Here is a 25,975-nt window from a genome sequence, read left to right on the forward strand (position 1 = left end):
TACATGGAATACATCACACAGCTATGCCCTTTTGAGGATGCTGTGCAAATGATTCTACATGAAATACATCACACAAATATACCTTTTTGAGGATGCTGTGCAAATGATTCTACATGAAATACATCACACAACTATGCCCTTTCTAGGGTGTTGTGCAAAAGATTCTACATGGAATACATCACACAGCTATGCCCTTTCTAGGGTGTTGTGCAAAAGATTCTAAATGGAATTCATCATACAGCTATGCCCTTCCTAGGATGCTGTGCATTAGATTCCATATGAAATACATCACACAGCTATGCCCTTTTGAAGGTGTTGTGCAAAAGATTCTACATGAAATACATCACACATCTATGCCCTTTTGAAGGTGTTGTGCCAAAGATTCTATATGAAATACATCACACAGCTATGCCCTTTCTGGGTGCTGTACATTAGATTCCATATGAAATACACCACACAGCTATACCCTTTTGAGGGTGTTGTGCAAAAGATTCTAGATGAAATACATCACACAGCTATGCCCTTTTGAAGGTGTTGTGCCAAAGATTCTAGATGAAATACATCACACAGCTATGCCCTTTTGAAGGTGTTGTGCCAAAGATTCTACATGAAATACATCACACAGCTATGCCCTTTCTGGGTGCTGTACATTAGATTCCATATGAAATACATCACACAGCTATACCCTTTTGAGGGTGTTGTGCAAAAGATTCTAGATGAAATACATCACACAGCTATGCCCTTTTGAAGGTGTTGTGCCAAAGATTCTAGATGAAATACATCACACAGCTATGCCCTTTTGAGGGTGTTGTGCAAAAGATTCTATATGAAACACATCACACAGCTATGCCCTTTTGAAGGTGTTGTGCAAAGGTTTCTACATGAAATACACCGCAGAGCTGTACCCACGACTAGCATGAATAAACTCCACCTTTTTCCTCATCATAAAATTACAGTTTCTCTCTCTTTTCTCCTTGAAGTCTACTTTGAAGTCTTAAGTCTAATAAAAAGTCCATTTCCATTTTCTGTAAATCTTCAGTCTGTAAAGAAAGAGAAATGTTGGGAGGAACACTGACAAGCTGGTAAAGTATTCTTTATTTACCTGAAGTAGAAAAATATAATGATAAGCACCAGGAGTATACTGCAAACACTCAGCGAGATCAGCAGAGCCTTGTGATGAATGTTTCCTTCGGCAAAGTCTGGGGATAAAAACAAGGAAAAGAGTATTTAGAAAGGGAGGTGGTACAAAGTCAGTGTCAAAAGGCACACATGCCCTAAAAAGTGCTCTGAGCCCAAATTTGTTTCCTTTCTTTTCTGCTGAAGTCCTGTGCAAGATAAGCCCTGGGTTGCCCAGGCACCCTGTGAACTTCTTCTTTGGCCCTCACTGAGCAGGGCAGAATTGGCACCTTCAAAAGCCTGTTTGAGTTTTCAGTCCTTACTCAGGCAAGATATCCCCTGTTTGGCTCTGAATGGAAAACCAGTTAGGGCTTGTAGAGATCTATGTTTCAGCATAAGCAATCAGCCAGGACAGACAAAAATCACTACCTCTATCTTAAATCCCTCTTATTAAGTAGCATCCTATTGAGCAGTTAATATAAAAATAGTGAGCAGTTGCATTTATCCTAGGAATCAAGGAATTGCCAGGGTTGGAAGGGACCTCAAGCTTCATCCAGTTCCAACCCCCCTGCCATGGGCAGGGACACCTCACACTACAGCAGGTTGCTCACAGCCACATCCAGCCTTGGCTGCAAAAACCTCCAGGGATGAGGCTGCCACCACCTCCCTGGGTAACCTGTGCCAGTGTCTCACCACCCTCACAGGGTGAAGAACTCAGGGAAGAACTTCTTCCTAATATCCAATCTGAATCTCCCCATTTCTAGTTTTGCTCCATTCCCTCCAGTGCTATCACTCCCTGACACCCTCAAAAGTCCCTCCCCAGCTTTCTTGGAGCCCCCTTCAGATCCTGGAAGGCCACAATTAGGTCTCCTCAGAGCCTTCTCTTCTCCACACTGAACAACCCCAACTCTCTCAGTCTGTCCTCATAGCAGAGCAGCTCCAGCTTCTTCCCACACCTTAGCTGGCTGAGAAGAAATAGCAAAGCCCAGCAAATGGCACAGTAGCAGTTTTGTGTTGTACATAACCAGTGGTGCCTGCTGGTGTTGGTGGTAAGCACCACAGCAAAGGAGAGGAAGCAACAAAATGAGGGCTGTCAGTAACACCAAGCTGCCTCTCGGTTACCTTCCGGTGATTGTGGCCTTCCAGTATTCGAAGAGGGCTACAAGAAAGCTGGGGAGGGACTTTTTAAGGTGCCAGGGAGTGATAGGACTGGGGGGAATGAAGCAAAACTAGAAATGGGTAGATTCAGATTGGATGATAGGAAGAAGTTCTTCCCCATGAGGGTGGTGAGGCACTGGCACAGGTTGCCCAGGGAGGTGGTGGAAGCCTCATCCTTGGTGGTTTTTGCAGCCAGGCTGGATGTGGCTGTGAGCAACCTGCTGCAGTGTGAGGTGTCCCTGCCCATGGCAGGGGGGCTGGAACTGGCTGATCCTTGGAGGTCCCTTCCAACCCTAACAATTCCATGATTTTCTGATTTTCCCCTCCTCCCTCCCACCCCTGCTCCCCTTACTCTGCCATGCAGACTAGACTGAGCAGTGCATTAAAAATGCCACCCAGCAGGTTTAAGGGAGAAGTCAGCATATCAAAGGGAGAGAAGGATCTCCTCCCTCCCTGGGTCCCTCCACTTCACAACGTTATGGTTATCCAAGTAAAAACTGCAGTGAAATCTGAGGCGTGGAGCCTGTGTGCACACATCAAACCCCATCACTCCCCCAATCATTCCCTTGCCCATTCATCACTGGCTCTACAGGCAGGGAGCCAGACACGGTGGCACCACCACTTCTGCTTATATAGGCTCTAAATCAGCAAAGACAGATTTCTCCTTTCCTAGCCTGCTCTTTCACTAGGATTTCCAGGAATATCTTTTATTGTTTAAAGCAGAGGTGTTATATCAGACCAAATTATGACTCTCATTTCCTTAATAAGACAGATGCACAGCTAAGAGATAAGGATTTTGTGGTTTCTCTGGAGGACTTTAACCTGCTGGCTCTGTGCTGAGATGAGCTCAGGACTTCACTGCTGTTTCTCCTGTCTTGCTTCACGAGCCTTACTTTGACCAGCAGTAATGCTTCCAGCTTCCAGTGTCATGCATGTGCTCCCTCTTTCTTTGCATGGAGGGGGAGATGGTGTAAAACCCAACTTCCAGCACATACCAGGTCTGGAAAAGCACTTTGAGAGATCAAGCCTTTGTATATGTCCCCTTGGTGCATAGGTTAATTTGCAGTTCAACCACCTTTGACCTGCAGCTGGACACTCTCCCTAGATTCTCTTTCCCTTGAGGGACGACCTTGGACATAAGCTCATCAGAAGCCAAATTCCTGCTTGTTCTTTAAAAGCTGAGGAACACACATATTTTTCATGGAATTCTGGAGGTCAGAAGGTTGTTCCTAGGAGCTTGTTTTTAAGGTCACCTCTTTCTTTCTACTCAACAGTTTATGCTAAATTTGAGATACAACTCCAACAGTACTCACTCTATCACAGCCTAATCTAAATGTTTCCAATAGAAACAATGCTCACAGCTACTGCAGCAACCACTGGCAGTACTGTGTGTTTGTACACAGCACTAATGCCTGATTGCAGTGAGGATCTACAGCTCAAACTACAGCTTTCCTCCACGCTTTCACACTAGGATACAGCAACGACAAATCGAAACAGGCCTGGCACAGAGAGTGAGATATTTACTTAAGGCTTTCATAAAGGTCCTGACTTCAGCCCTGTCCATCTACATTTAATGAAGAAGCTCCTGAAATACATTTCCACACTACACCATCAGAAGATTAGTGTGGGAGAGGGGATCTGATCAATGTCTACCAATAGCTGTGGGGTGGGTGTCAAGTGGAGGGGGCCAAGATCTTTTCAGTGGTGTGCAGTAATAAGCCAAGAAACAAACTTGAGCCAATAAGCCAAGATACAAACTTGAACAGAGAAGGTTTCAGTTCAACATGAGGAGAAACTTCTTTAACTTCATTTCTTTACAGTGAAGGTGATGGAGCCCTGGAACTGCTGTGCTGCTTACCACCGACACCAGCAGGCACCACTGGTTGTGTGCAACACAAAACTGCTACTGTGCCATTTGCTGGGCTTTGCTATTTCTTCTCAGCCAGCTAAGGTGTGGGAAGAAGCTTCCCAAACCTACCACATTTGTTTTGTGCACCATGCTCCTGGCAATCCCTTACTGCTGCCTCCATGGAAGCTACTGCTTGCTCTCATAGCCCCACTGCTTGGCATATTGCAGTTGCCAAGTGATAGAACACTAAAAAGCACCATGCTGGACTCCTGAAAGGACAGAATATCCTCATCATGCAAGATGATACCAACTGATTCCCATCACAGTCCTCCCCATGGAGCCTGTGAACCATTGATTAAATAAACTCACAACTGGGGCCAGGGCTGTTTAGTCTGGGGAAGAGAAGGCTGGGAGAGGATCTGATCAGTGTCTATCAATAGCTGAGGGGTGGGTGTCAAGTGGAGGGGCCCAGGCTCCTTTGGGTGGTGCACAGTAAGCCAAGAAACAACAGGTTCAGGCTTGAACAGAGAAGGTTTCAGCTCAACATGAGGAGAAACTTTACAGTGAAGGTGATGGAGCCCTGGAGCAGGCTGCCCAGATAAGTTGTGGAGTCTCCTTCTCTGGAGACTTTCCAACCCCACCTGGATGCATTCCTGTGCAGACTTCCCTGGGTGATGCTGCTCTGGTAGGGGGGTTGGACCTGATGATCTCTGGAGGTCCCTTCTAACCTCTAATGTACTGTGATCCTGTGATACTTATTTCAAACGAAATTCTTCACACCCCACCTTTAGTTTGTTCTGCTCCAATACACAACTGTGCAACACAGAGCAGGTAGAATCCTCTGCCCACTGGAGGCATTTGTTCTTTCAACAAATATTCTCCCTGCTGTTTCATGGGGTCTGCCACCACAGGGCCCAAGTGGTGGCTTGTTTACCCCATACACACACACAGAGCAAAGCCAACACTGATCCAAACAACTTCTGCCACTATCAAAAGCTTCCTTTATTGCTTCCTGTATAAGCAGCAGATAGTATTGCCAAATAACTGAGATCTTAGTAAGGTAGATGTCTAGTGTTAGGCATTGCTTTGCTATTTTAAAGTAGGTTTAGTGTAGAATAAACTCTGTCAGCAGCAAGAAGAAATCACTGCAGTGTTTTTCTAAAGGGAAATGAGGAAAAAAAATTTCCCTGTAAAGGTGACAGAGCCCTGGAAGAGGCTGCCCAGGGGGGTTGTGGAGTCTCCCTCTCTGGAGATATTCCAAACCTGCCTGGATGTGTTCCTGTGTGATCTGCTCTAGGTGCTCCTGCTCTGGCAGGGGGCTTGGACTGGATGAGCTTTGGAGCTCCCTTCCAGCCCCTAACATTCTGTGATTCTGTGATTTATTGATACACTAAGTAAGTGTGAAGAAATACTGACTCCCTTTGGAGCATTTTTTACTCCCAGGACAAAGAACTGCTTTAGAATGAACAAAGCAACCAAAGCAGTCTTATGCTGGAAGTCAGGATTTCCTCTGGGTCTGCTGACCGAGTGGCTTGCTGGTAACCAGTGAAACATTTACACCCCAGCCTCCACGGTTCTGATTCTGCAGCCCATCTGTGCACAGTTTCACAGGCATGAAGGCAACAGCTTACAGGAGTGAAGGCTTTCTCTGAGCAATCATCTGTGCCAGTATCTGTTGTTTGCATAACTGAGAGTGCATCTGCACACTGATCTGGAGTTCCAGCTTGGAACACTGTGATTGCAAACCATCCTGCAACCTTGAACTGACTCTCCCAGACTAAACTCCACAGCTGCCAATGCCAGAGTGTATCACAGATGAATTTATCCTTAGCTAGGAAGATATTTCCACTTCCCAATGCAGCTCAACATCTGCATTTGGCTATTAACAAATAAATAACTAGAGAAACAAATAAATCAATCAATAAAAGTAGTTCCTTTGTGTCAGGGTGATTTTTCCATTTTACTTTAATTGCTGATAGGGAAGATTGAAACACTTGATTTTTAGAATGGCAGACTACAAATTGTATCTTCCTTGAGAGGAGAGCCTGACAGAGATGCAGCTCTTTAGCCTGGAGAAGAGAAAGCTAAGGGCTGACCTCATTCATGTTGATAAAGATGTGCAGGGTGAGTGCCCAGAGGCTGGAGCCAGGCTCTGCTGGGGGATGCCCAATGCCAGCACAAGGGGCAGTGGTGGAAGCTGAGGCAGAGGAAGTGCCATGGAAACAGGAGGAAAAATATTTTCCCTGTGAGCGTGACAGAACACTGGAAGAGGCTGCCCAGGGGGGCTGTGGAGTTTCCCTCTCTGGAGATATTCAAAACCCACCTGGATGTGCTCCTGTGTGATCCTGCTGTGGCAGGGGGTTTGGACTGGATGAGCTTTCCAGCTCCCTTCCAGCCCCTAACACTCTGTGATTCTGTGATAAAATGGATTCTGCACCAGCCAGCCAGAAGAGTTTAGCCAGCTTTCAGAAAGTGATGTTTAAACAAACAGACAAAAATTGCTACAAGTTAATACACATCCATTTGTTCTCAAACAGTAAAATAACAACACAGGGAAAAGAATCAGTGCAGGAGTTCTCACTCAATATTCTATTTGCAGCTAGACTTTTCCAGGAGGAAATCTGCTTTAATTCCTGGTTATTGTCCTAGTGCTGGATTATTAAGTCTTTTAAACAAGAAAAGCTTTATCAACTTCAGTCCACTTAACCACTGGAAGCCTGGTCCCAGATATGTGTGGAATTATGAACAGCAGCACTGCATGCTGCAGGGACTGGAAGGAGGATTCAGTTCTATTATCAAGCTAAAAAATACACAGCAAAGAGACATCCTCTGCCAAGACTGAACTAAGTTATTGGGATGATCACTGATAGAGTCTTGCACCTGGGGAAGAACATCTCCATGCACCAAGATAGGTTGGGGACTGACCTGCTGGAGAGAAGTGAAGGGAAAAGAGGCCTGGGGGTCCTGGTGGATGGAAGGATGACCATGAAACAGCAATGTGCTCTTGTGGCCAGGAAGGCCTAGGCCATTCTGGGGTGGATTAGAAGGGCTGTGGTTAGTAGGTTGAGAGAGATTCTCCTCCCCCTCTACTCTGCCCTGGTGAGGCTGCATCTGGAACATTGTGTCCAGCTCTGAGCCCCTAAGTTCTAGAAGGACCTCAGGACTGCTCAAGAGAGTCCAGCACAGAGCCACAAAAATGCTGAAGGGAGTGGAACATCTTCCTTATGAGGAGAGCCTGAGGGAGCTGAGGGCTCTGTAGCTTGGAGAAGAAGAGACTGAGATGTGACCTTGTCAATGTTTATAAACATGTAAAGGATGAGAGCCAAGAGGATGGAGCCATTGGGTGATGCCCAATGCCAGCACAAGGGGCAATGGTAGAAGTTGAGGCATAGGAAATTCCATGGAAACAGGAGGAGGAATTATTTCCCTGTGAGGGTGACAGAGCACTGGAACAGGCTGCCCAGGGGGGTTGTGGAGTCTCCCTCTCTAGAGATACTCAAAACTCAACGGGTTGTGTTCCTGTGTGATCTGCTCTGTGTGATCCTGCTCTGGCAGGGGGGTTGGACAGGAGGAGCTTTCCAGGTCCCTTCCAACCCCTGACGTCCTGAGACTCTGTGACTCGGTGAGACCGGAACGCACCTGATGCTCACTGCATGCATGCAACAGAAGTAACAGCAAGCACCAATAACCACAGGGCAAGGCACTGCTCCCCACAGGACCTACAGAAATCCAGTGATGATCCAGTAATGCAGGCTATCTTCTGCTTTGGTTTTGGCTTTGTTTCTTCCTAAGGCACAAAGAGCCATGTCAGGAATAGATCTGTTGCCCTTACCTCGGTTTTTCAGCGGTGGCAGGGTAGGGTGAAGGTGTTTGTTACAGTAATCCTGGCCTGTGCAACATTCAATAGATCTTCTTTGGTGAGGAATAGGAGTGTCCTGCAACAAACCAGGTGATAGAAAGCAAAGTGATTGTCTGTGTCGTAAAAATAGGCCACCACAGTCCCACCTCAACATGAGGAAGAACTACTTTACTGTAAGGGTCCCAGAGCACTGGAGCTGGCTGCCCAGAGAGGTTGTGGAGTCTCCTTCTCTGGAGCCTTTCCAGCCCTGTCTGGATGTGTTCCTGTGTGACCTGTGCTGGATTCTCTGCTCCTGCTCTGGCAGGGGGGTTGGACTCGATGATCTCTAGAGGTCCCTTCCAACCCTTAGCATCCTGTGTTCCTGTGATCACTCTGGCACTCCAGAGAAAGATGTGCTTTTCAGCTAGACTGTAGTCTGTTAACAGCATGTGCAGAGTAAGGATTTCTGCTACTGAGTCTATCCAGCAACATTTCATCTAGATAATTAAGAGCTTAACTCACCCTGACGTATTTCTACTGGTACCCTAGTGCTGCAGAAGACACTGATTGACTTCAGTGGTGCAAGACAGGATTGTGAAAGTCACATCCATCCATCAATTAGACTTATATTACAAAAATAAGTTAACCTGGGTATTCAAAACAGTCTAGCCAGAGTAATGTGGGAATTGCTGTGTGGACTAATTCAGCAGCTGCCTCTCATGGGAAGCAGGGTAAAACGCTTTCCACGGACCTTGATGATTAGGCTGCTCCTGCAGTCATATAAAATCATTTGAAGTTAATGTCAGGAAAGGCAAAACCACTTTACAACCACCTTGCTTCACTGCCCATACCCCCTCCATTCCTGCAGTGAGATTTGCTCTCCGTCAGGCGATCACCGTACTTGAAGGAAATTTCTGGCACCAGAGAGCTGAATCTGATGTTAAACTGCACATCAGACACAGAGATTGCTGTGGTCCATCAAATAACATCCTGCCTAACCTCAGCTAACATGGAAACTTCAGGAATTAGACTGCATTCCTCTACATTCCAACCTCCTCTGAGTAGGAGTGTTACTAACAGCAGTGCCAACCCCAAAAACTTAAGTTTCTCGTTAGGAGCAGCTATACCATCACCATTCAGGGACACAAATGCACTCCTCTCAGCAATCAATGCATCCTAACTACCTGCCAAGTGAACAGCAGTTAAAAACATGGACATAGTAACATCTGTTGACTGCACTTCGACTGAAAGCTGTGAAAAAGCCAAGGAAATGATTTCTTACCCGACACTGAAAGTCTGAGCCTTCTAATCCAAGACATCCCTTGGTGACTAAATGTCCGCCCGACTCATCTTCTTCTATGATGGTGAAGCAGTAGCCATCAGTGCTGAGGGTTAGAAAGAATGAATCAGGAAAAGGCTCTGAAGGGCAAATACACTGCTGAGTATAGTCTTAAGGCAAATCACTGTCATGAACAGACTGACATACTAAAGGCAGGCTGGAAGACTCAGGCTCTAAAAGCCAACCTCTTGCAACGCAGTCCAACAGCCAACAGCACTGTGGTCCAGCTCTTGCACACACAAAGTTGGCACAGCTATCAACTGCACTAACAAACACCCCAATTATCTGCCTATAATATGACTGTTAGTGTGGTAAGGCTTTGGAGCCCCCATTTCTTCCCAGAAAGAGAGACTGGTCATTGGAATGGGCTGCCCAGGGAGGTGGTGGAGTCACCATCGCCGGAGGTGTGTAGGAAGAGACTGGATGAGGTGCTTGGTGCCATGGTTTAGTTGATCAGATGGTGTTGGGTGATAGGTTGGACTTGATGATCTCAAAGGTCTTTTCCAACCTGGTTAAGTCTACTCTACTCTACTCTATTCTAAATGTAAGCAATCAACACTACAGCAGGCCTGCCTTGTGTGTGAAGCAATGTGCCCTTGTGGCCAAGAGTGCCAATGGGATCCGGACGGGCATTATGAGAAGTGTGTCCAGCAGATCCAGGGAGGTTCTCCTCCCCCTCTACTCTGCCCTGGTGAGACCTCACCTGGAATATTGTGTCCAGTCTTGGGCTCCCCAGCTCAAGAAAGACAGAGACCTGCTGGAGAGAGTCCAACTGAAGGCTACCCTGGCTGAGGGAGCTGGGGTTGCTTTAGCCTGGAGAAGAGTAGGCTCAGGGGAGACCTGAAGGGAGGTTGTAGCCAGGTAGGGGTTGGTCTCTTCTCCCAGGCAATCAGCACCAGAACAAGAGGACACAGTCTCAAGCTGTGCCAGGGGAGGTTTAGGCTGGATGTTAGGAAGAAGTTCTTCATAGAAATAGAGATTGGCCATTGGAATGTGCTGCCCAGGGAGGTGGTGGAGTCACCATCCCTGGAGGTGTTTAAGAAGAGACTGGATGAGGCACTTGGTGCCATGGTTGAGTTGATCAGATGGTGTTGGATGATAGGTTGGACTCGATGATCTCAAAGGTCCTCAGGGATCTGCTTTAATGTGTGCAAGAAATGGAACTGACTGATTTGCAGGAAGAGAATTACAAACACAAAAAGAAAAAAACAACAACTCTTTAGTGGAAGATATTTAAGTCATATAAAAAACAAAATATTCTGCTATTTCCCCAGGAAAACAGCAGTGGTTATTATAGAGAGAGAGTATTTTTCACGAGGGAAGGAACAAACTGAGTTAAAACAAGGAAATAAAAAGAAAAAAGGATTAGAAAAAAACATTGAAGGGCAGCAAAATCTCAGGTGATTTGCTCCACACTCGGATCAAAGGGGAGCCTGAGCAACAACAGGGAAGGCAATGAAGATGTAGAGACCAAGAGGCACAGCTACAGGTATAAAGAGAAAAAAACAACAACAACAACAAACATTTGGAAGTATTAGGCCACACCAGAGACATGCTGGATACACAGGATCATAGGATCAGACGATGTTGAGGTTGGAAGGGACCCAAAGAGATCATCAAGTCCAACCCCCCTGCCAGAGAAGGACCATACAATCTAGCTCAGGTCACACAGGAACACATCCAGACAGGGCTGGAAAGGCTCCTGAGAAGGAGACTCCACAACCTCTCTGGGCAGCCTGCTCCAGTGCTCTGGGACCCTGACAGTAAAGAAGTTCTCCCTTGTGTTGAGGTGGAACCTCCTGTGCTGCAGCTTACATCCACTGCTTACATCCATTACTCCCTATCCCAGGGTGCAACTGAGCAGAGCCTGTCCCCTCCCTCCTGCCCTCCAGCCCTCAGATATTTATAAACATTTTTAAAATCCCCTCTAAGTCTTCTCTTTTCCAGACTAAACAGCCCCAGGTTCCCACAGCCTCTCCTCACCAGGCAGTGCTCCAGTCCCCTAATCATCCTCACAGCCCTTCGCTGGACCCTCTCCAGCAGCTCCCTGTCCGCTCACATCAAACATGTGCCGTGGTCTGTTTCTGCATTAGCGGTGCAGGGTCCAGCCACAGCAAGCTTACTACTTCAAATAATAATCCATCAGGGGTTATTGACTGCTGGGGTTGGAAAGTAACCAGTTGCACATTACAAATTGCTTTGTGGGAGAAGCCAGCAGTGATTTCTACCCTTCTTTGCCATTGTGCACGCAAGAAAAGTCAAAACGAGTCAGCAACCCTTCTGGGCAACCACCACCTTGATTTTATTGCTTCAGCTTTAAAGACAGGAACAATAGGACTGCCAAGAAGAGAGACTGTAAGGAATCCATTAGAGTAGAATATTATATTAGATTAGATTTTATTTGTTTGCATGGTGCCTTTGATTCAAAGTAACGAGTAAGTTTAACCCAAGGGACAGAGCAACGAAACAATAAATTGCAATCAAGTGGAACACAAAAATGAAGTCCACAGCTAAACAGTCCCAGCACAAAAAAAACCACCACCAACCCAACCAAATGCTCAGGTCACCCAAGGAAAGCAGGAGATGGAAAAGTCAAACTGTTTGTAAGAGAGAAACAAAAAAGGAAGCAGCAAAGTGCAGAGGTTTGTGGTTTGTTTGGGGTTGGGGGTTTTTTGTTTGGTTGGTTTTGTCTGGGTTGGGTTGGTTTGGTTTGGTTCATTTCATCCTGCTTTGTTTTCTGACTCTGATTCTTAGCTTACTTCTGAAAACTCAATTGAGAGCTCCTCAAGCTCTGGAAGTTTTATTCCACATTTAAAAAGACAAACAACATTAGATTGGATGAAACAAAGCAGAAAAGTCAGGGGATGCAACAACAAGGATAAAGCACAGCTGTACAAGGCCACGGCAGAGGAACAGATGAAAAGGTTACAAATGGCAACACTGAGCAGAACAAACCTTGGTAAGGTTTGTTTCTATCTCCAAGAAGAAAGTAAACCAAGATGTTTTCATGCCATGTTTTATTAACATTTCTCAGGTGTTTGGGTGAGAGGTGGAATGCCTCTTCCAAAAAGAAAGAAGGATCTCTTACCTGCTTCCCCCCCTCCCACTCCTGACCTCTTCTGGTTCGCAGGATGTCAGATGGACCACACACTGCAAGCAAAGGGCAGGACATACCCCTGCTGTTTTATTGATTACCCTACCTCACACCTGCCAATGGCAGAAATAAGAACTGTTCTTATTGTTATAACAGTTTTATATATATATAGTCAAACAAATCTGAATCAAATCTGAATCATCAATTGCATCAAGAGCAGCACAGCCAGCAGGTTGAGGGGGTGATTCTCCCCCTCTGCTCCACTCTCATGAGACCCCACTGTGTCCAGTTCTGGAGCCCCTAGTACAAGAAGGAGCTGGAGGAGCTGGAAGGTGTCCAGAGAAGGGCCACGAGGATGAGCAGAGGGCTGGAGCTGCTCTGCTATGGAGACAGACTGAGGGAGTTGGGGCTGTTCAGTCTGGAGAAGAGAAGGCTCTGAGGAGACCTAATTGTGACCTTCCAGGATCTGAAGGGGGCTACAGGAAAGCTGGGGAGGGACTTTTGAGGGTGTCAGGGAGTGATAGGACTGGGGGGGATGGAGCAAAACTAGAAATGGGTAGATTCAGATTGGATGCTAGGAAGAAGTTCTTCCCCATGAGGGTGGTGAGAGACTGGTACAGATTGCCCAGGGAGGTGGTGGCAGCCTCATCCCTGGAGGTTTTTAAAGGCATCCAGGATGTGGCTCTGGGCAACCTGCTGTAGTGTGAGGTGTCCCTGCCCATGGCAGGGGGGGTGGAACTGGCTGAGCCTTGAGGTCCCTTCCAACCCTGACAATTCTGTGATTCTATGATTCCCTGTTTGTTTTTGAGCCTGATGCATGCATGACCCATGCAAAGCAATATCCAAAACCCATTTTCAACCTCCTAGCACAAAGGAGTAGAATAGAAATCTTTGCAGTATATTTTCTTACACTTGTAGTATCTCAGCTTACATTTGCAACAGGTTTTCTAAAACTCTGCCATTTGAATCCTGTGCAATTTGGTTCTGTGAGTAATGTGCAGAGAAGGGATTCAAGCTGATACAGCCGAATACATCCGGGAAGACATCCACTAAGCTTCTCCACTAAAGCACCATCTTCTTAGAGTATGGTGTAGGAGAGCAACTAAATACATTTTGGATGTGATCACTAGTGAGAACAGATTTGGTATGCCACACACTTGCTAAAAGTGGATTTCTTCAGCCCAGCCAAATGCCAGGAAAGCAGTGGGAGTTAACAGCAGAAATATTGACAGACTCTGCTGCCACAGTTACAGATTAGCAGAAGGAAAGATGTGACCCTGAGACCTTTACTAAATGTCAGAAGAGAGGAACAAAGGCCAGCAGCTTTGCAGCTGCTCACAGAAATGTCCTCAGCGGCCACCAGCCATTTCTTACAGACTATGCAATACCTCAGTCACTAAAACTCGAATGCTGAAGGACTCAAGCTGTGGGCTCAGCAGTGCTGAGCACAGGGCAGAATGACCTCCCTGCTCCTGCCGGCCACACTGTCCCTGATGCAGGCCAGGATGCCATTGACCTTCTTGACCACCTGGGCACACTGCTGGCTCATGTTCAGCCTACTATCAACCCCAGGTCCCTTTCTGCCTGGCTGCTCTCAGCCACTCCTTCCCAGCCTGTTGCACTGCATGGGGTTGTTGTGGCCAATGTGTAGAACCTGGCACTTGGATGTGTTCAATCTCATGCCCTTGGACTCTGCCCTTCTGTCCAGCCTGGCAAGGTCCCTCTGCAGAGCCCTCCCACTCTCTAACAGATCAACTCCTGCCCCCAGCTTGGTGTCATCTGCAAATTTATTGATGATGGACTCAATCTCCTCATCCAGGTCATCAATAAAGATATTGAACAGGATGGGGCCCAGCACTGATCCCTGGGGCACACCACTAGTGCCTGGCTGCCAGCTGGATGTGGCACCATTCACCACCACTCTCTGGGCTCAGCCTCCAGCCAGTTCCTAACCCAGCTCAGAGTGCTGCTGTCCAAGCCAGGGGCTGACATTTTGGCCAGCAGTTTGCTGTGGGGGACAGTGTCAAAGGCCTTGCTGAAGTCCAGGCAGACTCCATCCACAGCCTGCCCCACATCCACCAGGCAGTCACCTGGGCATAGAAGGAGATCAGATTGGTATCTTTTGGTTCTTTGGGTGCTCAGTGATGGCCCTACAAGTGGAGAGAAAGGAGGGTACCCAAACATCCTAGCAGAGCAGCTCTCAATATATTGCATATAGGTCTATCCATCAACATTGTGCTCTCTGTAGTACTGGCCCACACTATTCCTTCAAGAATGGGACATGAGCCAACCCACCAAATGTGTCTTCTTCAAAACCACAGATCAGATGAAACAGTTCTTCCTGACACTTGGAGTCACAACACAGAAAACAAGAGAAAGGGGGAATGGACTTGCATTGCTATGTAGCTTAAGGTTTAATTTAAATACCTAGTAGGCAAGCCCTGAACAAACCTAAGAACAAAGGACACAGTTTAAAGCAAGGGAGGAGGACTTTGTGGGGTTTTTTTTCAGTTCAAACACTCAGGGCAAAGTCACCTGCTGAGCCACATGAGACAGAAGGCCCTGGTAAAGGGGCACAAGGAAAGATGGGAGTTTGCAAGAACTGGCCTCTGTTGACCTTCGTTGTTTGGTTTAATCATCAAAGAGGACTGAACTGCCTCTGGAACAGCCCTGGATAAAGGACTGCATTGGAATATAAAAATAAACACTGCAGAAATTGAAAGGCTAATTTCTAAGCTCTCACCATAGTTCCTGTGTCAGAAAGCCTTCAACTTTACCCTAAAAACTGCAGCTGCTTGAGAGAAAAGTTGCCTCAACTCAGTGCTTTGGCGCAGCATTGGGAGCCTTCCTCCGTCCACATACCAAACCACCAAGAAAATTCTGTCCTATCATTTGCAGGAGACTGAAAATAGTAACACTCAAGTGACTTATCACCTCTGGTAGCACTGGAGAAGTAACTGAATTGTTGTATTGCCTCAGATAAGAAAAAATTACCTCAAGACACAGATGAGCAGAAACATAATCAAGACCAGTAGGCAACAGGCAAGAAATTAAACTCTATCAGCACAATCTTTCAAACTGTCAGCATTTATTTGTGAGCGGGAAACAAGAGTACAACAAGGCACCCCCATCAGCCTCTGCCTTTATTGCAATCCCATTACAGTCACAGCCAATTAAAGCTAACACTGCCTTTTAAAATCTGCATTTAATTGTAATTAGACACAACTGCCCCTGCACTGGCTTTGTGCACTCAAAACTTGAACTGGAACAGTAGAACAAGGTGCTGGTGGCATCCTAAGCAGATTGGAGCTTCCTCACTGAAAGCCTTTTCCAAATGGCACAGATGTCACAGAATCCCCAAGGTTGGAAGAGACCTCAAAGATCACCAAGTCCAACAGACCTTGCGACTAAACCATGGCACCAAGTGCCACCCTCCAATCCCCTCTTGAACACCTCCAGGGATGGTGACTCCACCACCTCCCTAGCCAGCACATCCCAATGGCCAATAACTCTCTCTGTGAAGAACTTTCTCCTCACTTCCAGCCTAAACCTCCCCTGGCACAGCTTGAGACTGTGTCCTCTTGTTCTGGTGCTGGTTGCTTGAGAGAAGAGACCAACCCCCACCTGGCTACAACCTCCCTGCAGGTAGCTGTAGATGGCAAGAAGGTTGCTTCCCAGCAAGAGAGATTGGCCACTGGAATGTGCTGCCCAGGGAGGTGGTGGAGTCACCATCCCTGGAGGTGGTTAGGAAGAGCCTGGATGAGGCACTTGGTGCCATGGTTTAGTTGATTAGATGGTTCTGGGTGATAGGTTGGACTGGATGATCTCAAAGGTCTTTTCCAACTTGGTTAATGCTGCACTCTCTTCTGATACAGATGTGGTTGAAGAATACTGACTTTAATCATTTAGGGAGAGGATTTTCAACGGCCACCAGGTGTCCTCCTTATTATATAAACATGCAAGGCTAATGGTACTACAGACAGGATCTGTGCTTTACACAGGCTCACAGGATGTTAGGGGCTGGAAGGGACCTTCAGAGATCATCAAGCCCACCCCTCCTGCCAGAGCAAGGTCACACCACAGGAACACATCAAGACAGGCCCTGAAAGTCTCCAGAGAAGGAGACTCCACAACCTCTCTGGGGAGCCTGTTCGAGTGCTCTGGGACCCTCACAGGGAAGAAGTTCCTCCTCATGTTGAGGTGGAACCTCCTGTGCTGGAGTTTCTATCCATTGCCCCTTGTCCTATCACAGGGTGCAGCTGAGCAGAGCCTGTCCCCTCCCTCTTTAACAGATCAATACCTGTGGCAGCAAACCAAAATGACACTGTGGTGGCAGACTGCTTTGTATGGGACATTTTTAATGGTGATTGCAATAGGAGTAGCCTATTCTGAGAGTTTTATTCAAACTATTTTATTTCAAGCTGTTTTATTCAAACAGAGCTGGCAATGCTTCCTCATTGACCTTTCAGAGCTCTTCTTGCTCCTAGGCACACAGAAGGATTCCATGATCTGCTGAAAGCCTCAGACAGGACAGTGCCTGATGCTCTCCAGAACCCAAGCTCCAGCTATGGATCTATGTGCTCAGTGAATTTTCTGGGTGTTAGGGCTCTGAAAAGCCCTTGGGTGCCTCAGCACATGCTGGCCTGTCCCTATGGGGCTGGCAGATCAAACTCTGCAGGTCCAAGAACAGCCCAAAGTAAAACAGGCTGAGAGAGCTGACAAGGGGGTTGGAATACAGAACACAGAATTAACCAGGTTGGAAAAGACCTTTTGAGATCATCAAGCCCAACCTATCACCCAACACCACCTAATCAACTAAACCATGGCACCAAGTGCCTCATCCAATCTCTTCTTAAACACTTCCAGTGATGGTGACTCCACCATCTCCCTGGGCAGCACATTCCAATGGCCAATCTCTCTTGCTGGGAAGCATTTCTCAAACCCTCTACCAGGCTGCTGTGCTCCTACACAGAATTTCCCTTTCTTTATACTTCTGCAGCTTAAGTCTAATAATACCTTAGGGAGCTAAAGATAACACTGCAGCTTAAAATGCTCCCTGGGCAGCACATTCCAATGGCCAATCTCTCTTTCTAGGAAGAACTTTCTCCTCACCTCCAGCCAAACCTCCCCTGGCACAGCTTGAGACTCTGTCCTCTTGCTCTGGTGCTGGCTGCCTGGGAGAAGAGACCAACCCCCACCTGGCTACAACCTCCCTTCAGGGAGTTGGAGAGAGCAAGAAGGTCTCCCCTGAGCCTCCTCTTCTCCAGGCTAAGCAACCCCAGCTCCCTCAGCCTCTCCTCAGAGGGCTGTGCTCCAAACCCCTCCCCAGCTTTGTTGCCCTTCTCTGGACACCTTCCAGCAACTCAACACCTTTCCTAAACTGAGGGGCTCAGAACTTGTTTCAAGCTGCACCAGAGGAGGTTCAGGCTGGATGCAAGGAAATATTTCTTCCCAGAGAGGGCTCTCAGCCATGGGAATGTTCTGCCCAGGGCAGTGCTGGAGTCACCATCCCTGGAGGTGTTGAAGCAGTGTGTGGAGCTGGTGCTCAAGGACATGGTTCAGTGTTGAGCCTTGAGTGCTGAGTGGAAGGTTGGACTGGATGAGCTTGGAGGTCTCTTCCAGCTGGATGTGTTCTGTGATTATGGGGCTTGAAGCTCAGATTACAACATGAGAGCCTTCCTGCTCCAGTTGTAACTTCTGTGTTGCTGCGTGAGTGAGACGGCAGTGTGAGAGCACTAGCTCTTGCTGGGCAGGAACAGGAAACAGCTGATCCACGCTGCAGGGGATCTGCAAATTAACATCCAAGGGGGATTTTACAGCTTTGCCTAACTGACTGCCATGTGAGAACAGCTAGGTCTGACTCCTGGCTGGAGCATGAGTTTGAAGGATGAGGATAGAAAGAGGAAATGGTATTTACAGCTGTCATCAAAGCTTTGATACACTTCAGCGTGAAGCTGCAGGCCAGGCAGAGTTACATCAGGCTACACACACCGCCCAAAAGTCCAACGAAGCCATCAGTGCCATCAGCAACCTCAGGCTTTCTTCATCTGTCTTTTTGATGTGCTGCCTTCAACAATTGTCACAAAGACAGACTGCCCAACTTAGAATCATAGAATCAACCAGGGTGGAAAAGACCTCAGAGATCATCAAGTCCAACCTGTCACCCAGTACTTCATGACTAACTAAACCATGGCTCCAAGTGCCACATCCAAGCCTTTCTGAACACCTCCAGGGACGGTGACTCCACCACCTCCCTGGGCAGCATATTCCAATGGCTCTTGCTGGGAAGAACTTTCTCCTCACCTCCAGCCTAAACTTCCCCTGGTGCAGCTTGAGACTGTGTCCTCCTCTTCTGGTGCTGGGTACCTGGGAGAAGAGACCAACCCCCATCTGGCCACAACCTCCATTTGGGTAGTTGTAGGGAGCAAGAAGGTCTCCCCTGAGCCTCCTCTCCTCCAGGCTAAGCAACCCCAGCTCCCTCAGCCTCTCCTCACAGGGCTGTGCTCCAGACCCCTCCCCAGCCTCATTGCCCTTCTCTGGATGCATTCCAGTGTCTCATTGTCCTTCTTAAATTGAGGAGCCCAGAACAGGACTAACAGCACTGCATACCTGACTGGCATGTTCAGCTCTGCTTCTATCTGTGCCCTGCTTCAATGCTTCTCACATTCCCACAATTCCAGTAGGCTACAGCTCATGGTGAATATGTCCAACATCTTACTTGCTCTAAGTAAGCAGAAAAGTTTGCATTCCTCAGATGGAACATAAAGAGCTCAGCTCTGCTCTGTTGCACCTCTAGCCAAGGCAGAGGTGTTCAACACTCATCTACCAGCAGTAGTATGTGTCCAGCGAGAGCTGCTTTTGGGTGGGGGAGCAGCAGCTTGGTCCCACCACAGGTACCCTTAGTTATCTCTGCTGCTTCATGCAGTGTCAATGAAACAAAGGCTGTGCCCTAGATGGGACTGTGTACAGCTGGGCATGCCTCTCATCCAGCTGGGCAGAAGGGAAAAAGAAAAGCCCAAAGCCTTGAGGACCTACAAAAAATAGCTTGACTCTTGCAAAGACACACACCAAGTGCAGAGCTCTCATGAGTGATGTCCCACAGAGACTATACATTTTCCAGCATTTGCTAGCATTTTGATACATCTCAAGTATCACTGCTTGTTGTTTGCATTACTCTTATGCTTTCTTGATGTTTTACTGTCTTGAGTAGGAAATAGAGCATACAGAATACAGAATTACCCAGGTTGGAAAAGACCTTGTAGATCAGAGTCCAACCTATCACCCAACACCATCTAATCAACTAAACCATGGCACCAAGTGCCTCATCCAGTCTTATTTTAAACACCTCCAGTGATGGTGACTCCATCACCTCCCGGAGCAGCACATTCCAATGGCCAATCTCCCTTTCTGGGAAGAACATCTTAGGAAGAATTTCTTCCTAACATCTTTAACTGCATACACCTTCATAAGCCTACTCCTACCTTCAGAATATTTTCATAGTCAATGAGTTAATGCAATTATTAGAATCACAGAGTGGTCCAGGCTGGAAGGGACCTACAAAGATCAACCAATCCAACCTCCCTGCAGTCAGCAGGGACATCCCCAACTGGATCAGGCTGCCCAGGGCCTCATCCAGCCTCACCTTCAGTATCTCCAGGGAAGGAGCCTCAACCACCTCCCTGGGCAACCTCTTCCAGTGTTCCACCACCTTCATAGTAAAGAACTTCTTCCTAACATCCAATCTAAATCTGCTCTGCTCTAGTTTGAAGCCATTGTCCCTTGTCCTGTCCCTGCAGGTGTTTGCAAACAGCCTCTCTCCATCCTGCCTGTAGCCCCCTTCAGGTACTGGCAGGCTACTATTAGGTCTCCCTGGAGCCTCCTCTTCTCCAGGCTGAACACCCCCAGCTCCCTCAGCCTGGCCTCATAGCAGAGCTGCTCCAACCCGCTGATCATTTTTGTGGCCCTCCTTTGAACCCTCTCCATCAGGCCCATGTCCTTCCTCTATGGAGGGCTCCAGACCTACACACAGTACTCCAGTTGAGGTCTCACCAGAGCAGAGCAAAGAGGCAGAATCACCTCTCTGGATCTGGTGGTAAACATGTAAACAGCCTTACCATAAATATACAAACATGCAGCTGATAGCTAGGTGAAATTTACCTCTGGTTTTTAGAGCTAAGTGTGTAAACAACTCATTCATAAACTACTGCTCAAACAAATGCTGCAGCATCCAACCTGAGGCTGCTGAGCTACCACAAATAGGGCTTCCCCCATGTTTCACCACCAAATCCATATTGCACAAACCTGCAGGTGCTGTTGACTGAGTCCTCAGGACAGTGATGGTGGCACTGACAGGAGAGCCTCTTCTGCGGAGGGGCAGGTGCTGTGCTCTCACCATCTTCTTTCCTGGTCTCCATGCTGAACTTGCCAGAACTTCGCAAGGGCATGTTGTCTAGAAAACTGGCTATAAAGGAGGGGGAGGGGGGAAAAGAAGAGAGTTCTAAATTGGATTGGCTTTGGAGTATTTCTAGCCATCAAAATTTGAGCCAGGTGTTTACTACAGAGTGGCTTTCTGGAGTGGTTTTCTTTGAGGGTCATTGGGCCTCAGAGGCACTAGCTCAGAACTTGCTGATGTTCGAGTCCTGCTGCTTTTCAGATGGCCAATAGCAGCTTTCCTCTTGTCCTATGTACCTCAAATCCATGCTTACACCTCTATGCTCTCTTTGTCTCTATGCCTGGCATGTAACTACATCCACTAAGAGCAAGCAGGATTTATGGTAGTCCAGGGAGTACAGAACATGGGCATAAGATTCGAGAAAGATCTCAGAGAAGGTGATGCTCATTCAAGCAAAAATAGACGTCACATTGGATGTTAGGAAGAAGTTCTTCCCCATGAGGGTGGTGAGAGACTGACACAGGTTGCCCAGGGAGGTGGTGGAAGCCTCATCCCAGGAAGTTTTTAAGGGCAGGCTCGATGTGGCTCTGAGCAACCTGATCTAGTGTGGTGTCCCTGCCCATGGCAGGGGGGTTGGAATTGGATGATCCTTGAGGTCCCTTCCAACCCTGACAGCTCTGTGATTTTGTGATTTTATATTCAGTACATTGCAACAATAATTAACACAACTGCATCCACTCCAAGTTCCTGCAGCTTTGGATCAGTTGAATGTAAAGGCTGATGTGTCCCTCCACAGCATGAGGCTGAAGAGTACCAACAGAGAGCACCACAGGCATCAGCACCACCCTCCTCAAAGGGGTCCCTTCCAACCCTCCCAATTCTGGGAGAAGTTCAACAGCACTTTTTCTGTCACTGAATTGGGGGAGCATTGATTGAAAATAAAAGAGAAAAATGGTTCATTTCTATTAAAAATAAAAAAGGAAACTTATAAACCAAGTAAAAGGCAAGAATGTGGTTGAGAATGATCAATACTGAAGCATGAGGTGATTAACTCTAAAATACATCAGAGCATCGAATCTCTGTGGAGCTGGCAGAATACAGCTACAGATGCTGATGATGGGCTAGTAGCTGCTTAAGCAGCATTTCCTACCCCCAGCTCTACTCAGATATCAGCTTCCAGTGCTTACATTTTAAGCCTCAAAGACAAAAAAAAATGAGATGAGCATGAAAAGCTTCAAGTGGCAGTTTCTCACTTCCCTTTTGCTTCTCTCTATGGAGTCCTACAGAAGGGTCATTGACTAATGGCTAACAGTAGTTTAAGAGCAGGCTTAACATTCTTCGTCTGCTGTTAGCTCTCCAGGAACAATTGGCACTGTCATTTTGACTGGCTCCTGAACTGCAGCTTTGACTCTTAATTAAAGTCTTCCCTAAACCTCTACCATCAGGACAGAAAACTGCATTCTTTTCAGCTCCCTACAGAGAGGGTGGCGTTGGGCACACAGGCAGAAGGGATAGGAACATGCAGCTACAGTTTGGAGCTTGGGTAGCAAGCAAGCAGCAAGGTGAGAATAGGCTGTAAGGTCCTGAAGCAGTAAAAAGCTGGAGGAAAAGCTGGGCTGTTCAACTTGCTCATGTCCTTAGGAGGATCAACAAAGTCCAGTCTGTGCCCTTGCATGAATGGGCCCAACCAGTGCTCTGAGTACAAGCAGGCAAGTCATCCTCCTAACTGCACAGCCCTCCCCTCCTGTGCCAGCTCTGGTAGGAAAAGGCTCAGTAAGGCCCTGGGCAACCAGATCTAGTTGGGGATATCTCTGCTGACTGTTGGGAGGTCAGACTGGATGACCTTTGGAGGTCCCTTCTGGCCTGGACCACTGTATGATTCTATGAAAACCCTGAAAATGAATAGACATTGTCAGCAACTGGCAAACAGACTTCAGATTTCTACAGTGTGACAAGAGACATGGAAGCTTGTCCCTAGTAAATTAGGGGGAAAAAAATGAAGCTTCTTAGCTCTGCGGGGCTTTGCATGTAAGAACAGAACATTCAGAGAAGTGGTAGTGGTTTGAAAGCGCTCCTCCTCATTTCGGATATGGAATGTAGAGTTTGGGATGGTGACTTAACCTAACTCTGGCAGGGGAGACCTTACTGCTCTCTACAACTCCCTGAAGGGAGGCTGCAGCCAGGTGGGGGTTGGTCTCTTCCCCAAGGCAACCAGCACCAGAACAAGAGGACACAGTCTCAAGCTGTGCCAGGGGAAGTTTAGGCTCGAGGTGAGGAGAAAGTTCTTCATAGAAAGAGTAATTGGCCATTGAAATGTGCTGCCCAGGGAGGTGGTGGAGTCACCATCACTGGTGTTTAGAAAGAGACTTGATGGAGTGCTTGGTGCCATGGTTTAGTTGATTACATGGTGTTGGGTGACAGGTTGGACTCGATCTCAAATGTCTTTTCCAACCTGGTTAATTCTATTCTATTCTTGCTTTGCTTCACCTGAGCTCCTTCATAGAAAAGCACATCTACAAAGAGGAGAAGGAAAATCATACAATCATAGAATGATTGGGGTTGGAAGGGACCTCAAGGATCATCGGTGGTGGAGTCCCCATCCCTGGAGGTGTTCAAGAGGGGACTGGATGTGGCACTTGGTGCCATGGTTTAGTAGTCACGAGGTCTTGGGTGACAGGTTGGACTTGATGATCTTTGAGGTCTTTTCCAACCTTATTGATTCTATGATCTAGTCCCACCCCCCCTGCCATGGGCAGGGACACCTCACACTACAGCAGGCTGCTCACAGCCACCTCCAGCCTGGCTGCAAAAACCTCCAGGCAGGAGGCTTCCACCCCCTCCCTGGGCATCCTGTGCCAGGCTTTCACCACCCTCATGGGGAACAACTTCTTCTTAACATCCAATCTGAATCTCCCCAGTTCTAGTTTTGCTCCCATTCCCCCCAGTCCTATCACTCCCTGCCACTCTAGAAAGTCAGATCCTGGAAGGCCACAATAAGGTCTCCTCAGAGCCTTCTCTTCTCCAGGAAGTGCTGTGAAACGAAAGCATTATCCTGGATGACCATGAGAATGAGTAATGTCTAGTCTAAATCCCTACTAAACTCCATGCCAAAACCCATTCCTTTTTAGGAATAATTACTCTATTTTGCTTCCCATCCTTCCTAGATTTCATGGTAATCTAGGAGCACCAAGCTTTTCAGTTTAGACACTAACTTCCTCACGTGGCAAAGCCTTTTGTGGTTTTACAGTTTGCTTTACTATGTATATATATTCTTTTCTAATTGACCTCCAGTCTGCAATCACACTGGAGTTACCAGCAGGATACATTATACCTTTCCTTTAAATAGTGTTCTTTAATGCTCTGTCTACAGGCACCTCACACTACAGCAGGTTGCTCACAGCCACATCCAGCCTGGCTGCAAAAACCTCAAGGGATGAGGCTGCCACAACCTCCCTGGGCAACCTGTGCCAGTGTCTCATGGGGAAGAACTTCTTCCTGACATCCAATCTGAATCTCCCCATTTCTAGTTTTGCTCCATTCCCCCCAGTCCTATCACTCCCTGACACCTTAAAAGTCCCTCCCCAGCTTTCTTGTAGCCCCCTTCAGATACTGGAAGCCCACAAGGTGGTCTCCTCAGAGCCTTCTCTTCAGTCTACAGGTCTGTAGACAGTGGTACCCTGCACACAGGAGAATCACCTATTTAAGCTTTCTGTTGACTCATGGAGGTGCAAAAAAGAAACATTGATAGAAAGAGCCTATCTCTTGGCTTACATTCAGTCCTCAAGCTTTCTGCTGTGGCTGCCAATGAGCAGTCTGGCCCCTGCCAGCTGCAGCCATCACAGTTATGTGATTCAGACAGGAATTTCTCCACTAAAAACTGGACAAAGCCCAGTAACTCATTTCACAGCAGCCCACAGCCATGAGATGGTAATGACTTTTGGACACTGCTCTGATTCAACAAGTCTGGTAACGCAGGAGGTGCAAAGCTCTGTAATTTCATAGTGCAAATCTTAAGCCACCCTGTCCCCAGAAGATGAATAATTAGCAACAGTTATCTTAGCAGATTGATTTCTGTTCTGCAGCTGTGTGATTTATGTGCTGTGTGGTGGTGAAAAAGCAGATCTTCCACGGGTTTGTCAGCAGGACGTTAGATCTGCTCCTTCCCAACACAGATGGGAAAGACCACAAGCAAGCCTCCTTTTTCCTAAACTCTGTAAACAACTTAGTTGAATATAATACAGAATACAGAATTAACCAGGTTGGAAGAGACCTCCAAGATCATTGAGTCCAACCTATCACCCAACACCATCTAAGCAACTAAACCATGGCACTAAGTGCTTCATCCAGGATGTTTTTAAACACCTCCAGTGATGGTGACTCCACCACCTCCCTGGGCAGCACATTCCAATGGCCAATCTCTCATTCTATGAAGAACTTCTTCCTAACATCAGCGCAAACCTCCCCTCGTGCAGCTTGAGACTGTGTCCTCTTGTTCTGGTGCTGGTTGCCTGGGAGAAGAGACCAACCCCCACCTGGCTACAACCTCCCTTCAGGGAGCTGTAGACAGCAATAAGGTCTCCCCTGAGCCTCCTCTTCTCCAGGCTAAGCAACATGGTGGAGTCACCATCCCTGGAGGTGTTCAAGATACGTGTGGCCATGGCACTTTGGGACATGATTTAATGGCCATGGTGGTGTTGGGTTGAAGGTTGGACTGGATGATCTTAAAGGTCTTTTCCAACCAAAACAATTCTGTGACCTATGAATGAATTATACATTCATAAAAATAAATCCATAAATCTTGTGGCATAAGAATGTTATAGTAAATAAAACAAAAAAACCAAAGGCCACACATGCACAGCCTTCCTTAAACTTTGTTTATTGACTGAGAAGACTCAGAGGGGATCTGATCAATGTCTATCAATAGCTGAGGGGAGGGTGTCAAGGGGAGGGGGCCAAGCTCTTCTCAGTGGTGCACAGCAATAAGCCAAGGAACAATGGAGACCAACTTGAACAGAGAAGGTGTCAGCTCAACACGAGGAGAAACTTCTTTAGAGTGAGGGTGGCAGAGCCCTGGAGCAGGCTGCCCAGAGAGGTCGTGGAGTCTCCTTCTCTGGACACATTCCAACCCCAGCTGGATGCATTCCTGTGCAGCCTGCCCTGGGTGATGCTGCTCTGGCAGAGGGGTTGGA

The 25,975-nt window shown here is 47.3% G+C and overlaps 1 protein-coding gene across 1 annotated transcript in view; it reads right to left on the bottom strand.

Moving 5' to 3' along the window:
• Positions 1–20,847, bottom strand: part of BMPR1B (bone morphogenetic protein receptor type 1B) — a 39,551-nt gene extending 18,704 nt beyond the window's left edge. The window contains exons 1-4 of the mRNA XM_009902724.2: positions 20,696–20,847; positions 9,244–9,346; positions 7,956–8,058; positions 1,103–1,199 (exon numbers count right to left, since the gene is read on the bottom strand). Of these exons, the coding sequence (XP_009901026.2) occupies positions 1,103–1,199; positions 7,956–8,058; positions 9,244–9,346; positions 20,696–20,838 (446 nt within the window). The 5' untranslated portion in view covers positions 20,839–20,847. The remainder of the gene's footprint in view (positions 1–1,102; positions 1,200–7,955; positions 8,059–9,243; positions 9,347–20,695) is intronic.
• Between the last annotated feature and the right edge of the window lie 5,128 nt (positions 20,848–25,975).

Source organism: Dryobates pubescens, chromosome 1 (assembly GCF_014839835.1).
Source record: "Dryobates pubescens isolate bDryPub1 chromosome 1, bDryPub1.pri, whole genome shotgun sequence".
Taxonomy (NCBI): Eukaryota; Metazoa; Chordata; class Aves; order Piciformes; family Picidae; genus Dryobates; species Dryobates pubescens.